This window comes from Spinacia oleracea, chromosome 5, assembly GCF_020520425.1.
Source record: "Spinacia oleracea cultivar Varoflay chromosome 5, BTI_SOV_V1, whole genome shotgun sequence".
Taxonomy (NCBI): Eukaryota; Viridiplantae; Streptophyta; class Magnoliopsida; order Caryophyllales; family Amaranthaceae; genus Spinacia; species Spinacia oleracea.
In genome coordinates, this window is record NC_079491.1 from 12,091,676 (window position 1) to 12,106,893 (window position 15,218).

Here is a 15,218-nt window from a genome sequence, read left to right on the forward strand (position 1 = left end):
TCTCTCCCTGTCTGACTGCCATTAAGTTGACACTTGTCTTTTGGTGCCTCCGACCCGCCGCGAATTGGCTGATGAAAACCTTTTCAAGCTCACTGTAGCTCTTGATGCTTCCCTTTGGTATGTGCTTGTTGAACCATATAAGGGCAAGACCCTTCAAGGTGGTTGGAAAGTACCTGCACCAAGTAGCTCCGTATCCAGTCTGAACGTTCATTTGAGCCGCATAGGCGGCCATGTGTTCTTCTGGATCCGTAGTTCCATCGAAAGGCTCGATGGTAGGGACCTTCACTTTGTCTCGGCGGGGGATGTTCATTATTTCTTGGGAGAAGGGAGTGAGAGCCTCTTGCAATGACGAGGTATGTCTGTGCCTATCAGTTCTTGGTGGAGGGGAGTCCCATCTTCCTCTTGGGGAGGTATGCCTACCTCTACTCTCTGGGAGAGGCGAGTATGTTCTCTCACGGCGTGGAGGGATCCTTCCTATTCTTGAGGGTGAGCGACGCCTTGGGCGATGAGAAGATGAATGAGCCCCTGGCTGTTGATCGAGGGGTGAAACCCTTGTCCTGGGGGAACGACCTCTAGCCCGGCTAGAGGGTGAGTGAGGGTGAGTGACATCTCCTTATAGGAGAAGGTGAGTGCCTCCTGAGAGATGTCCTTCGAGAGCTGACCTCGATCGGTCTGACTTGTCTTGAAGGAGTGGGGTGGTCTTGTGCGGAGGCCGTAGTCTTAGCACTAGAGGGGGATAGACCTCGGGTGATCCTATCTTTCCTGATGGCTTCTCTGGCTTGTTCGAGGCGCCTTCTGTGCAAGAGGTCTCGAGCATCAAGGTCTCCTCTGTGCAGTTGTCGATCTTCAATTACCCGGCGTGCATCTTGGCTGGCCCTTGATTGGCGAGGGCGAGGTTGTGCCCCACCCCTGTCACCTAGCCTGTCCTTCACACTTCGAGGCTGTGCCCTGTGGATGGTATGAGATGTTGTGCTCACCTTTGAGCTGGTAGGGTGGTTTGGATGTTTCCTTGAAGGTCCTTCTCCCATTCCTTGGAGGTTGTGGATAGCCTCATTGACTTGAGCAGCCAAATACTCTAGATCCTTTCGGGTGACCAAGTTCTCAGGGTGACCTTCGACATGGGGCTGTTGATTCTCATGGTCCTGATCACCATCGTGATCATCTCCGTTCCTCGAAGTAGGCATCAACACGTAATTGGGATGGGACTCTAATCGATGAGAGGAGGAGTGTTGCCTGGTTCGTCGAGTGTTAACCATGGCTTGTAGTTGACTTCCCCACAGACGACGCCAACTGTTTCTGCGAAGAAAATGCTAAGTGTGAAAATAGGGGAAGCCTCTTCAACCAGGCTATCGTTTTCCTCCAATCGGTTGTGGTTTGTCCTACAAAAACGGCAAACGTAAACTGGCTCGGGGGGGTTTCCGAGAAAACCCTCTCCGACGCTCAAGTCAGTTCTTGTAGAGAGAGAAAGTAGTGAGATAGTCAGTGTGGGAATAATTGCATACCTGAGTAATGATTAGGTAAAGCATATTTATAGTAATGCAGGATGGCATTATTAGTAAATATAGGCAAGTGTAGGGGTATGGAATCTTGGGCCTGTAGGGGGCTGAGATATGTGCCCCTAACTTCTGGTCTGAGCCCATCAAGAGGTTTGTGTTTGAGGGTATTTTCAGTAATTTCCCCTGAAAGGGTATCTTGGTAATTTGTGTAGAAAGTGGGTCCCACAGGGGGACCGAACAAGCATTAATGATAAATAAGTGCTAATTTTTATGTTAGGATTGTATATATCAGAACCTAAAATATATTTAACTCTCAAAGTCTATCAATTCCCGAAAGTTTTATGTCATAAATAAGGCACAACTAAAAAATCGAGCAGAATAGATTTATCCTCACTGTTTTTTTTTTTTTTGGTTTGTGTGTTTGTGAAGAGAGCTTCATCCTCACATAATTGACTCTTTTGACATGTCTAGGAAAAAAATACGAGTACAATCAAATGGTTCTCAGTTTCTCACCACACCAAACAAAAAAAACAATCAAATGAATCAATAGGTTAGAAAACCCCTCTCTTCTCCTGTTTTCCATAAACCCTAATTGATAACTTCTCTTCTTTCCTTCAACTGAACCAATGACGTCGTCTTCTTTCCTGCAGTACATCATCGGTAACACCGTCGCTTCGCCCACCAATCTCCGCCGTCAATTCAACCTCCCAAACCTCACCTCCGGCCACCAAAAGCGCGCGCAATTTCCCTCATCCCCACCTTCAGCATGCCTAAACGTCCACGTTTTACAGCAGAAGAAGAATGCCTCAGGAATTGGCGCGAAAAGCAAGGAGATAATGGAGGAAGATGCGAAGGTGATAGTGGGGACCTACGCTAGAGCTCCTCTGGTGCTTTCCCATGGAAAAGGCTGTAAATTGTATGATGTTGAAGGGCGAGAGTTTTTGGATTTTACTTCTGGGATTGCTGTTAATGCCCTTGGTCACGGTGATCCTGATTGGGTTCAAGCCGTTTCTGATCAGGCCCGTACTTTGGCCCATGTTAGCAACATTTTCTACACCGTTCCCATGGTATAAAACACACTCTCTTTCTCTCTCTGTCATTTCTGGATTAAGTTCTTTTTGTTAGTTTTCGTGTTCTGGGTTGTAATCTGAATATCTGATTGCAATTCAGGAAATGGGATTTTAATTTTGGAGCTCGTTGATGTGTTGTTTGCTGATAGGCAACTTGATTTTGAGCTTTACACTTGATGATCTTGGAACTTCTGGGGGGGGGGGGGGGGGGGGGGGGGATTGCTTCGTGCATTAGTATTGAAATATTGGCATGCAGTTAATGCAGTTATCTCACATGTTAGAAATAGATGTCTTTGAGTATGTATATGACATTGTTGTTATAATCCCATTGCTGATTAATTTGAGTATGGAAAGTGACTTGAGCTAGTATGCAAATGAGAATGTCTTTTACAATTGAAATTCAAGAGAATTTTTTTATGTGTATGAAACGATTCATGTCTGAAGTGTTGTGTTTTATTGGATGTGAATGTGACTGGGTGGTAAGTGGTAACCAAGGTAGTAGGAATAGAAAATTCTATTAAAATAAATACTATTGTGGTGCTAAGTTGAGGACTTTGTCACATTTGATTAGTGGCAAGTGAAGGCATTGTGAACCCGAAATTTGTATGGTGGAATTCTGGTTAGGTCCATGCTTTGGTCTTCGATTTTGACAAATGCTTAAAGCTGTCACAGTTATTTTTAGCATTTCTTTCTTATTGAAGGGCCTTTTTGCTTAAGACTACCGAGGATTCAACTTAATCACTGTGTGAACCATGAATTTTTCATCCTTTCTACAAGTACAATTTATTTCTTCAAAAATCTAATCCTGTTCTGTAAATGTTGTGTGATACATCTTAAACTTTTATTTGTCTGCTTTGGCATTGTAACATGGCAACCCTTGTATGTGTTGTTATACTAAGCAGTAATCACTATGATCCTTCATTTTGAGGGAAAATTTTGAAAGTGTTTACCAATTGATTTCAGGTTGAGCTTGCAAAGCGTCTAGTTTCATCTTCATTTGCTGATCGCGTATTTTATACGAATTCTGGAACAGAAGCAAATGAAGCTGCCATAAAATTTGCTAGGAAATTCCAGAGACATACTCATCCAGATGAAAAAAACCCACCAACAGAGTTTATCGCGTTCAGTAATTGTTTCCATGGAAGAACAATTGGTGCTCTCTCTTTGACTAGTAAAGAAAATTACAGGTCACCTTTTGAGCCGCTCATGCCTGGAGTTACTTTCCTTGAATATGGCAATTCAGAGGCTGCGAGAGAACTTATATTGAGTGGGAAAGTAGCTGCTGTTTTTGTTGAACCTGTTCAAGGTGAAGGTGGCATATACAGTGCCACCAAGGAATTCTTACAGTCATTACGTGCTACTTGTGATGAAGCTGGATCTCTCTTGGTTTATGATGAGGTAAGCAATTACAGTTTTCTGGCTCAAACTCATTATTTCGATAGAACCTCAAATCTCCTAAAGTAGGTATAGCAGTTGAGCATCAATGTTCTTCAACACGGTATAGTTTTCCCCATATCTTACATCTGGCAACTAGGTTTTTTACTTCCAGGACTTATATTGATGTTTTCTCTTATATGGAGAAATGGTTTAAATTGGTTGTCTGAGTTTTTTTTTTTGGCAAGTTGTTTGAATAGTTTATGTTTGTTGTCCAATATGCGTAGTCATGGCTTGTGGCTGATCATCTCCAAGGCTCATCTATGGGAAATGGAAATGATGATGCTAGTAAAAGGTTTGAGCAGGACTTAAGTGATAACAAACTTTGAAGAGGGCCCCTGTCCTTGTATGAGTTGCACTGTGACATCCGCAACCTCTTCAATAGAAAACTATGCGATGCACCTGCTTGGTATTGCGTTGAATGGAAAGGCATGGGCTGCATTCTAGAATTGAATGTTAGCCTAGACTTCTTCCAACAGTAAACCTGTAATGCTTCCTGCATTTGATTAAAGGTTCATTCTGATCCTTCCATGCTATATTTGAGTTTGGAGAGCAGAGTCACAAGCCTACAGTCACTACCCTCTTTTCATTAGCTGAGAATAACCATCATTTTAGCCCTCATCCCTCGGCTTCCCGAAATCACATTTGCACATTATCAACGAGTTAGTAGTAGTTTTTTAGGTTATTGGTGCATCCTGAACAACTTTTAATCCGATCTAAACAACCTAAGGGATTACCAGAGAGGATCATGTATGTTTGCACTTTAAACGAATTATGTATGTTTTGTTTGCTCGTCTTAACTTTATGTTTGTTTGCTTATGTATGTTTTGTTTGCTAGTCTTAACTTTATGTTCGTTTGCTTATGTATGTTTTGTTTGCTCGTCTTAACTGTAGCACTTTATGTTTGTTTGCTTATGTATGTTCTTGCACTTTATGTTCGTTTGCCTATGTATGTTTTGTTTTCTTTTTTACTATCATTGGTGGAGGCTCTCTCAACTATGAATTTCTGTTTCTTTTTCCGGGGATTTGGTGGGGTTGGGGGGGGGTGGTGGGGGGTTTGTTTATGTCATGGTTTGGGATGGACAGGCAGAACTTAGGAGGAGAGCACGCACGTCCATTTTTTCATGCTGAATTGAAAAGAGTTGCTCTTTTTATACCTGCATTTTGACTCGTTGGACTCTTTTCTATGTGTGTCAATTACTAGGTGCAATGTGGTTTGGGAAGAACAGGTTACCTCTGGGCACATGAAGCCTACGGTGTATACCCTGATATAATGACACTGGCAAAGCCTCTTGCCGGAGGCTTACCTATTGGAGCAGTGCTGGTTACAGAAAGAGTTTCATCAGCTATAAGCCCCGGAGACCATGGAAGCACCTTTGCTGGTGGACCCCTTGTGTGTCAAGCTGCACTTACTGTCCTAGATAAAATCTCGAGTCCTAGTTTTTTGGCTAGCGTGTCAAAGAAAGGTCACGACTTCAGAGAACTCTTAGCAAAGAAATTGGGAGGAAACCAACATGTCAAAGAAGTCCGAGGGAAGGGTCTTATTATCGGTATAGAGTTGGATGTACAAGCTGGCCCGTTGGTTGATGCTTGTCGAAATTCAGGAATGTTAATTTTAACTGCTGGAAAAGGAAACATAGTGAGATTGGTTCCTCCACTAACAATATCAGAACGGGAGCTCGAAACAGGTGCTGAGATTCTCCTAAAGTGTTTCCCGTCTCTGGATTGAAGCAGTTGAGTTGGGTTTGTGTACGATGAGTCTATGATTGTCAAATTTCCCTGTAACATCAATAGATCCAAAGCTCATAATTGGCATCGTAGCTGTAAATCAGGAATAAATTTTTCCTACTAGCCTCTCTTTGGATTATGCCTTGGTTTAATGTACAAATTGTCATTTTCAAGATATCCCACTCGTTAATCAGAACATTGAGATCTTTGATGCTTGTCAAGCTGTTATTGTATTTACTGCTTTTGTAGCGATCTGGATGGCATTTTTTCGTTTGATTTTCTCAAAAAAAAAAAAGGGTGTTTGAAAAGGAAAATACATTGAAATTAGGAAGGTTAAGGTTAAAACCATGGTTGTTAAACTTCTGATTCAGATCCTATGATCCTACGCCTCTACGATCAAAAACACGCTACCGATTTAGATCTTAGGAAGGATCTTAAAGTGTGTAAAATCTTACGGTTCTACCTCGATAAAATATTTGAGTGGTAGGATCTTAACATGATCCGATCCAGCATACAATATTTTAAGATAATAAATCATTTTTTTATTACTAAATAGTTCATAATAACATATATTTAGCAATATCATAATGTTCTATCAATAAATTAGCACGATTGCTATAAACAACCTCTATTTACTTTAGCGCACCCCCGTAAAAAGCAGAAAATACCCTTTAGTCTTTATTTTCGTTCTCTAGCAACTTGAATCTCTCTGAAAGAGAAAGACTCTCAAACTCCCAGACTTTTGGTTTCCTCGGTTGGTCAAGAAAATCGAAGGCGTCTCCAACACCAACAAATCTCATCAAGAATCAATCTCATCAAGGTTTCAGGCACAAAATTAATCTCATAAACAAGGTGAGTCTTCGAACACATGAATTTCGTATAACTGTGCGTGTTGTTGTTTTGTGTTTTCGTGCTCAAAAACTGGAATTAGGTTTTCATATTCTTTAATTAGCATAATATATTTCAAATTTTGAATTAGGAAATGTTGATTTTGAATTAGGAATTTGAATTGGGAATAAAATCATATTACCTACTGTATAATTTTATCAATTAATACTTGAATTGATCATAACTAAAATCTCAACTTCAACAACATTGCGCACATCTTATTAATTGCACTTGAATCTACACAAATGTTTATCTTATCCTAACACTTATAAAGTCTTGAACTTCTATTACTATTCACCCAATAGTGCAATTACCTACATACCCCTAATTTCCTTCTTTGTTTTTCTTTTGTCTTATTCTTATCAATAGTGTAATGTGTATTTTCACCCTTCTTTTTGTCTTTGATTTTCTATGAGATGCTCCCCCTTCCATTTTCAACCTAAGCACGTTGCTAATGTTTCATGTAGAATATTACAATAACAATTTTGGAGAGCTTAATATTGCACGTGGAATGTTAAAATATCAATGAAACCTCTTGTAAACGTATTTATAATCACAAATTCTTATTTACAAAGGGTGTACAATAAATATTGTACACCGAAGTAAAAGTTAACTCAAAATGTTTAAAAGTTAAGCTTATATATGTAAAAGTTATCTATTTTTTTAGTGATAAAATTTTTCATTTTAGTAAAATCATATTTCTCCAAAACCAATAATAATGTATAAAATTAATCATTTAATCATTTCTATCAATTTTTTTTTACTAATATAAAAGTTAATCAAAACTGGGTTAAAGTTACGAAAAAATGGGTAAAAGTTATCTTGGTGTACAATAAATTTATTGTACACCTTGTGCGCGCAAGACCTTTTGATTTATAATCACATATTATCAATTACGAGCAAATCGAGCTTTAGCTATGTTTTCCTAGAGTTCGCCATAAATTTGTAAATGCCCTTTTACGAAACAATTTTTTTATACCTTGGGGATCGTGCGCGCTAGCTAAATATGGTTGTGGGCCGGGCCGGCCCGAAGCCCGACCCGACCCGGCACGAGCACGCAAAAAGCACGGCCCGGCACGGGCACGAAGTTGTGGGTCGTGGGCCGGGCCTGGGCCTTAATTTTTTGGAAAAAGCACGACAAGGCACGACACGACTCGACCCGACACGACACGACAAAGCACGTTAAATTTAGTCAAATTAGCCTTAGGCACGTGGGCCCGACCCGGCCCAGCACGAAAGCACGTGGGCTTGAGCCGGGCCTTGGCCTTATTTTTAACTTTTCGGCCCGGCACGGCACGACACGAAACAACGTGGGCCTGGCACGATTAGGCCCACGCCCCGTGGGCCCGGCACGAAGCCCGGTCCGGCCCGGCCCACAGCCATCTTTAGCGCTAGCGCACGGTCCAATACTAGTGTGATCAAAAAAATGATCTTTAAGTTTAAGATTATTTGATGACATGCTTTGACATTGTATTTTAATGATATAAACATTAATTTTACTATTTAGTTCTCCTTCCATTCCTAAATGTTCTTCCCGTTTCTATTTCAGACGTTCCTATATGTTCTTCCCGTTTCTATTTCAGACGTTCCTATATGTTCTTCCCGTTTCTATTTTTGGACATGATTTTTTACCATAAATTTCCCCACCATCCCTTATTTAATTCATTCACATTTCGCTATTCACCCACCCAACACCACTTTTATGATTTTTTATTACTTTATTAAAAATATATTCTCTCTCCTTCATTTCTTTATTACTTTCCTTTACTACTTCATTACTTTCTCTTACATTCAATCATTACTCTTACAACCAATTATTACAAGATTCTATTTTCTTAATTCCTACACCATTTCCCAACCGGGAAGAACAAAAAGGAACAGAGGGAGTAGGATCTTGATCCGATTCTACCGATCTAATCCTACTCTCTTCCATCAGTCATAGGTAGGATCCCGATCTTGACAACCTTGGTTAAAAGTATATATCCTAAATTTATCTACAAAAGTTCTTACAAGTACAACGTGTACAAAAAAAATTGAAAAAAATATTTTTTGCCACCTAAAAACTAAAACTTGTGTTTTACCACCTAAAAAAAATTAAAAATTAAATGAAAAACGTTGTGGAGCCACCAATAATGTTAATATTTCTAATAAATTTTCTCTTCTTTCTCGTTTTCATGCATTCAATCTGTTTTATGACCTCCCCCATAATGTTAATATTTCTAATATTTTCTCTTCTTTCTCGTTTTCATGCATTCAATCTGTTTTATGACCTCCCCCTAACAAAATTAAATGACAGTGGGTGAAAGAGTTAAAGAAAATCACACATAGAGTGTTAAAAATTAGAGAAAGTTTTATTAGTGTGACCCACATAAATGTTTCATCCATCTTTCCGTTTCCAGGTGGTGAAAAAAAAGCTTTATTTTTTTAGGTGGGCAAAATCATTTTTTTTTTGGTGTTGCTTAATGCAGAAATTGATTTCACATAGAACTGTAAATGACAAAAATACCCAAAGAAAGTGCTCCGTAACCAAATAGTTGCCGACTTTTAACTATTCAATTTTATACCTTTATTTTTATTTTTTGTGTAGATAATTGTTCGATCAGTTATTGCCATAAGGCCATTGAATACTGATGCCTAAGGCCAGACTTTGAAGATTTCCCCATTTGTTTATATTTCGATCCTTGAAAGTGAAAGAGGAATTTTTGTGTTGTAGCGATTGTACACTAATATTGTTGTTGCCGACCCGCCTTTGTCGACTTGCCGTTCGTCGCTGCCATTGAAGGTCCGGAACCTTTATCTTTCTAAGTTGATATTTGTTGAACATATTAGCTAAGTTCAACACAAAAAACTGTATACATCGAAATACTAATGTGCATTATAAATTGAAAAACTAAGATTAGATGAAGGTTGAAGATTTTGTTTTTTCATGAAAATGGTGTGTTCCGAGTGGAAGAAGGGTCTGATGATAGGAGGGAAGATAATGATGATATTTTTTTTATTTTTTTTAGTAAGGATATAGAAGGGTATTTTTGACCTTTTTTATTTTGCACAAAGAAAATAATTTCTGCATGTAGAAACTATGTTTTTTTTGTATGTGGTAAAACACTATTTATCTTAACTTTATACTATAAAAAATTAAAATTATAGATAAACATTTTAAATGGTTTAATGATTAATTTTATACATTGTTAGTGATTTTGAAGAAAATTTTTTTAGTAAAATAAAAAAAAATTACCACTAAAAAATAGATAACTTTTACCTATATAATGTTAACTTTTAAGCATTTTATGTTAGTTTTTACTACGATGTGTAAACAAGAATTTGGGATTTCTCTAAGGTAATAAACTATCAAAATTTATTATGATTATAAACTGTATTTGGTCAACCCTTATGTTTTATGAACTTATCTAAACTCAATATAACTTATTATGATTATAAATTGTATTTTGCCATCCCTTATGTTTTATGAAATTATCTAAACTCATTTTCTTGTAGTATAACGTGAACAAAACATAACCTTATTTATTAAAAAGACAGCTCCACCATTCAACCGCTAGGTCACTGAGGAAGTCAAATCCGCATACAACAACAAAGTTTAATGAAATGGTAAGAGCATCTCTAATGGTAGGCTAATTTGACAATTAGCTTGTTATGCCACATAAGATTTCAAGCTATTACATTGTCTAACTAATTTGTGCTCTAATGGCTAGCAACTAGCTTGTTATTCAAATTGGTCCCACTTATCCCACTTGTCAATAATTATTTGACAATTTTTGGGAGCTAGTTGTCAAGCAAATTAGCTTGTTTAAGCTAATTTGCTTGACCAAGCTAATTTATTACTCTCACTCCAATGGTCTAGCTATTAGCTTGAAACTTTTATAAATTTCAAGCTAGTCCCTAGCTACAACCATTGGAGATGCTCTAAGTACATTTGTTTTTTTAAATGAATGGTACATATCTTTAACGAAATGATATTCTTTATTTAACGAAATGGTACTATATTTTAAAGAAATGTTACATGTGGCGTTGTAATGTGTTTGCACACATCACATGCTCACAGCATGCCGCCTTGCCAAGCCTATCCTATTTCAAGTCATCAAATTTCAGTTTCGAACCCCAAGAATAGTCCGCAATTTTTCAATTCAATCAGGATGCTGTGAGAACTGATAGAAGTGACTACATTTAATGAAAGGAAAATTTGGTAATATTAATCCAACATTTGACCGATTTTCTTTTATTAAGCCCACCTACGACATATTTTTTAATAATCCCACCTTTATTACCCAACAACTTTTATTGGGCCCAACAGGTCATAAAACTGTTGTAAGCGGCATTATTTCTCTACATGGCAGTACTCTCTCTCGATATATTCAGTCATCATCATCAATTCATCACCATCTCGTTGACTTTGTCACCGATTACCGGCCACTTAAGCCCAATAAAAGTCGTCGGGTAGTAAAGGTGGGATTATTAAAAAATATGTCGTAGGTGGGATTAATAAAAGAAAATCGGCCAAAGGTTGGATTAATATTACCAAATTTTCCTTAATGAAATTTGAATGTATGTATTACCAAATGGTCCAAAACTAACGATAATCAATGGTGTTAATAATCGAAACTGCTTATCTCAATCTGTGATAGCAATGTAAAATCAAATGATTTACAAACAAGTGAAACACAACAAAGTAGGAAATCAGTAAAATATATTTCATAAAATTAAATTTCAAAACTGTGTTCTCCGCAGCAAAATGATCTCAGATAACTTGCACAGCATCAGAAAACTAACAAATTCAACATAGGAAACAAAATTGTAGAAAACTAACAAATTCCTCTACACCTAGTTTTCATCCGACCTGGAGAGAAAAAAACGATCTGATTGGTATTTGTAGGAGTACAGACCAATTTTCTTACACCTCAACACCAATTCTGCCAGCTACTTGATCGAGATCACGTTGGCCGCTTGATGTGATTTTCCTTCCTCTGCCAGATAAATATGCAAAAATGTCAGTGAACTGTCCATCACCACATAACTACCCTTTTGAGAGCCAGAAACATTACACCATAAACTAATGCACATCAACTTGTTAAATGATCAAAATTGAGTGTACAATATTTTAATTGCAGCTTTGAAATGGCTAACATTACACCTAAATGTGTCAAGATTGACTCACAAAGTCACAATGCAGCCACAGGGCTTGTATCTACAAGCTGATTATAATCACAATAAAGAAGAACTTACCCTTTAGGATCAATTTCAACAATTTTAACTTGCTCTAATTGCTGCAGAATGTGACGGGCAACAGCACCACTGCTCTTGCAAAAATGGGGAGGGCGACTACCGTTTCTCTTGCTTCCTCCATAAATCCTCCTAAATCCACCAACTCCAAGTCCACCCCTCAAGTAGACTTTCCTTGCCATTGAGGCTGCCAAAAAGAACGAGCTTTAATTATTTTAAAACACAACAAACATACAATGCCAAGTTCAAATTTCACAGCAGATGTGAGAAATAGAAGGCACATCTATTACACAAGCCTATTGTACTATTTACTGAATTTCCATGTAGTTAGAAGGTAAAAGATAATAAAATGGAAGACCAACAAAGCAACAACCGGGTGACACTTAATCGGAAATATCTTCAGTAGCCAATCACAACACAATCAAACATCTTACTCTACTTCAAAACACCTACAAGGTTATCATACTTTTAAAATCTACATGATCTCTATCACTTGACCATAAAATAAGCTCCTGAAATAAAGTACAAACCTCAATGCACCATAAAATCATGATCCGCAAATATATACAACCCAAGACAAAAACAAAAGGAAAATACAGATATCCCAACTTTTAAGTAGCGCACCTATCCAAGTAACAGACTTCGAACTGATGCTAGCATTCTTTTATCTTTTTTGTTTAAATATGCTAGCATCTTCATATTGTACAAACCTACATGGCTACATTAGCTTAGCAAAAACACGCAAGATGAGATAGGCAGGAATTATAGATAGGTACAGGAAAGGTAATAACAGGTAGTTTCAATCACAGGTGCACAACAAAATAAAGCACCCAGGAAAATACACTTACCAGCCCTAATGTAATACCAGTCAGCGTCATATGGAGCGAGTTCCTTGAGCTTACCAGTCTTCACAATGTCAGTCCAGTGAGGCAACTCCATCTAGAAAGAGAAAAAGAAAACAAAGACTATGATATTTAAAAGTCTAACTTTGCTACAAGTAACTATTTAATTCATTGCAACTAGGGTCAAGTGATAAACATATTATCTCAATTTTCAAGTCAATTGTTCCTACCCCAAATTATGCCAAGAAAAAACAATTTAACCAAGATCACAAATTTCGCCTTAATTCAAGTGTATCTGATCTTATTTTATTCAAATGCAAATACGGCCATCTACTATATTAGACCAAGGAAAATGCAGCAACTAAAATCACTACGCTTGCCATGATTAAAGCTTCTCTACCTTATTTTATTCAATTTTTGAGTCTAAACTGCACAATCAGGCTACCCAATTCTTCATTCTACGGCATATAATCATTCCTAATACAAATGTCAAACGAACTAAACGAAATCAGCTCACACTATATAGATGATTACCAATAGGACATAAAACACTATTAAAACTAATAAATTCGTTCATTAATATACTCGTACAGTCGTACTACATAAAAAAGATTCCAAAAATAACATAAAACTCCATGAAATTTGTCACATTCGTCAAATGATTTCATCGTGTATGCACCATAACAAATACAACCCTAAAATCTCTATAAACCCCTGAAACCGTATTAAATGGGGAAAAAAATCAAGCTCGAATTTCAATTTCAATACAAAAAACTAGCGCAAACATAACCTAATCACAGAGTATCATATATTAACATCATTCAATAAAAAAAACGAGAGCTTGATATCAAAATCAGAATTTTGAGTCAGAAAACCGCAATAAAGGAGAAGAAGAGAGAGAAAGAGGGAAACCTTGCCGGAGCGCTTGAGATGAGCAGCATAAGCTTTGACGAAATCGTGAGGAGATACATCTTTTACTGTTTTCCCACCCTCCATTGTTGTTGTTTGTTGTTCTTTTACTCTCCTTCTCTCTTTCTCTCTCCTCACACAGGCCGTTTGTGCAGACGCAGATGGATGGAGGCGAGTTTTGATGGCAAAGGAGGGGCTTCTAGGGTTTTGTTTAGGTTTTAAAGAACCCTCTCACCTGCTTACCCGTATCCGGTTTATAGGTTCGGGCCTTGTATACTCCACATGAACCGGATCCATGTGTGATCCATGTATGTACCTTCTCTGTTTCACAATACATGCATTATTATATTATATTGACTTTTTACTTAAATATTTTACTTTTAATATTTTTAATTACATATTAGCGAATACGACAAATTTTTTTTACCACCTAATAAAATCAAAATATTATTTTTTACCACCTAAAAAATAAAACTGGTATTTTACCATCTTTGAGCCTTTGGTGATCAAAGTGAGGATCGGGTTGGGGTTTAACATAAAAGTTCATGCCCAATCCCATGAACTGGTGTGGTCTTTTCGGATCGAGTGGGTTTTTTTGGGCTAGGTTCGGGCTTTGGTCTAAAACAACGTATTTGAAGTTGCCAAACTCGTACTTTTTCGGTTCGGACTGCAGCGGGCTGGACTATAGATGATCAGGTCTAATAAAACATGTTTTTACCACCCGAAAATGAAAAGGAGTTGAAATCGTTAAGGTGAGGAACCACAATAACGGTAATATCTCTGATATTTTATTTTTTTTCCTCGATTTCATGTACTTAGCTCTTTTCGTTTCCCCTGCTTCATTCTCTTTCATGAATTCACATAATTTTTCCTTTCATTAATTCACAAATTTGACAAAAGTTCAATGGTAGTAAAGAGAGGAGCGTGAAGAGTTAAAGAAAATAGTAGAGGGGTGTAAAAAAATTGGAGGGAAATCGAATTAGTGGGCCTCACATAAATGTTTAATCTATTTTTTTGTTTTCATGTGCATGGTAAAATACAAGTTTTAATTATTATTTTTAGGTGGTAAAATATAAGTTTTTATTTTTTAGGTGGTTAAAAACCAATTTTTCGATTTATTTAGGTTGTAAAAAATCATTTATCCTAGTAAAAAATATTTAAAATTATTTTTTAATAAATATATAGTGTGTGAATTAGTGCATCTATTTTGATTGTTAATACTATTTATTTACTCTGTACTAACTTTGACCATATTATTACTCCGTAATACGTAAAGATAAATTTTGTGTTTTTATAAATTGTTACTGGGTTAGAGCCCGTTTCGTTCACCTTATTTCTCTTGATCTGGTCTGATTGATCTTGTATGATTTTATCTGATCTGGTCTGAACTTATTGTTTCTTATCTGAACTTATTTTTTCAGATCTAATCTGATCTGAACTTATTTTTTCTGGTATGATCTGATCTGATTTTTCAGATTTAAATTTAAACAAAAATCTACATTTATTAATATTAAACGGCTTACTTGTAAAATAAATGTTACCAAAATTTACAATATTGTTATTATTTATTTGACTTTGCTCATGATTTAATTATTCCTAATGTTAGATAGACCGAG

General features: G+C 37.1%; 2 protein-coding genes across 2 annotated transcripts; one reads left to right on the plus strand and one right to left on the minus strand.

Moving 5' to 3' along the window:
* The first annotated feature begins 1,979 nt into the window (after positions 1–1,979).
* LOC110789871 (acetylornithine aminotransferase, mitochondrial) lies at positions 1,980–5,949 on the plus strand. Its single transcript, XM_021994570.2, has 3 exons — positions 1,980–2,563; positions 3,530–3,964; positions 5,205–5,949. The coding sequence occupies exons 1-3, from the start codon at positions 2,123–2,125 to the stop codon at positions 5,727–5,729; spliced, it is 1,401 nt and encodes a 466-aa protein (XP_021850262.2). The 5' UTR covers positions 1,980–2,122; the 3' UTR covers positions 5,730–5,949.
* Positions 5,950–11,301: 5,352 nt separating this feature from the next.
* On the minus strand, positions 11,302–13,801 carry LOC110789872 (40S ribosomal protein S19-1). The gene is made up of 4 exons (XM_021994571.2): positions 13,606–13,801; positions 12,700–12,790; positions 11,855–12,038; positions 11,302–11,595 (listed from the first exon to the last, which is right to left on the minus strand). Exons 1-4 carry the CDS (start codon positions 13,687–13,689, stop codon positions 11,523–11,525), a joined length of 432 nt encoding a protein of 143 aa, XP_021850263.2. The 5' UTR covers positions 13,690–13,801; the 3' UTR covers positions 11,302–11,522.
* Between the last annotated feature and the right edge of the window lie 1,417 nt (positions 13,802–15,218).

Coding starts and splice junctions, on each gene's coding strand:
- LOC110789871 (XM_021994570.2), top strand. CDS start 2,123: ATGACGTCGTCTTCTTTCCTGCAGTACATCATCGGTAACACCGTCGCT. Junction 2,564..3,529: donor TTTTCTACACCGTTCCCATG/GTATAAAACACA, acceptor AATTGATTTCAG/GTTGAGCTTGCAAAGCGTCT. Junction 3,965..5,204: donor CTCTCTTGGTTTATGATGAG/GTAAGCAATTAC, acceptor GTCAATTACTAG/GTGCAATGTGGTTTGGGAAG.
- LOC110789872 (XM_021994571.2), bottom strand. CDS start 13,689: ATGGAGGGTGGGAAAACAGTAAAAGATGTATCTCCTCACGATTTCGTC. Junction 12,791..13,605: donor ATCTCAAGCGCTCCGGCAAG/GTTTCCCTCTTT, acceptor TTCTCTTTCTAG/ATGGAGTTGCCTCACTGGAC. Junction 11,596..11,854: donor GTTGAAATTGATCCTAAAGG/GTAAGTTCTTCT, acceptor TTTATCTGGCAG/AGGAAGGAAAATCACATCAA.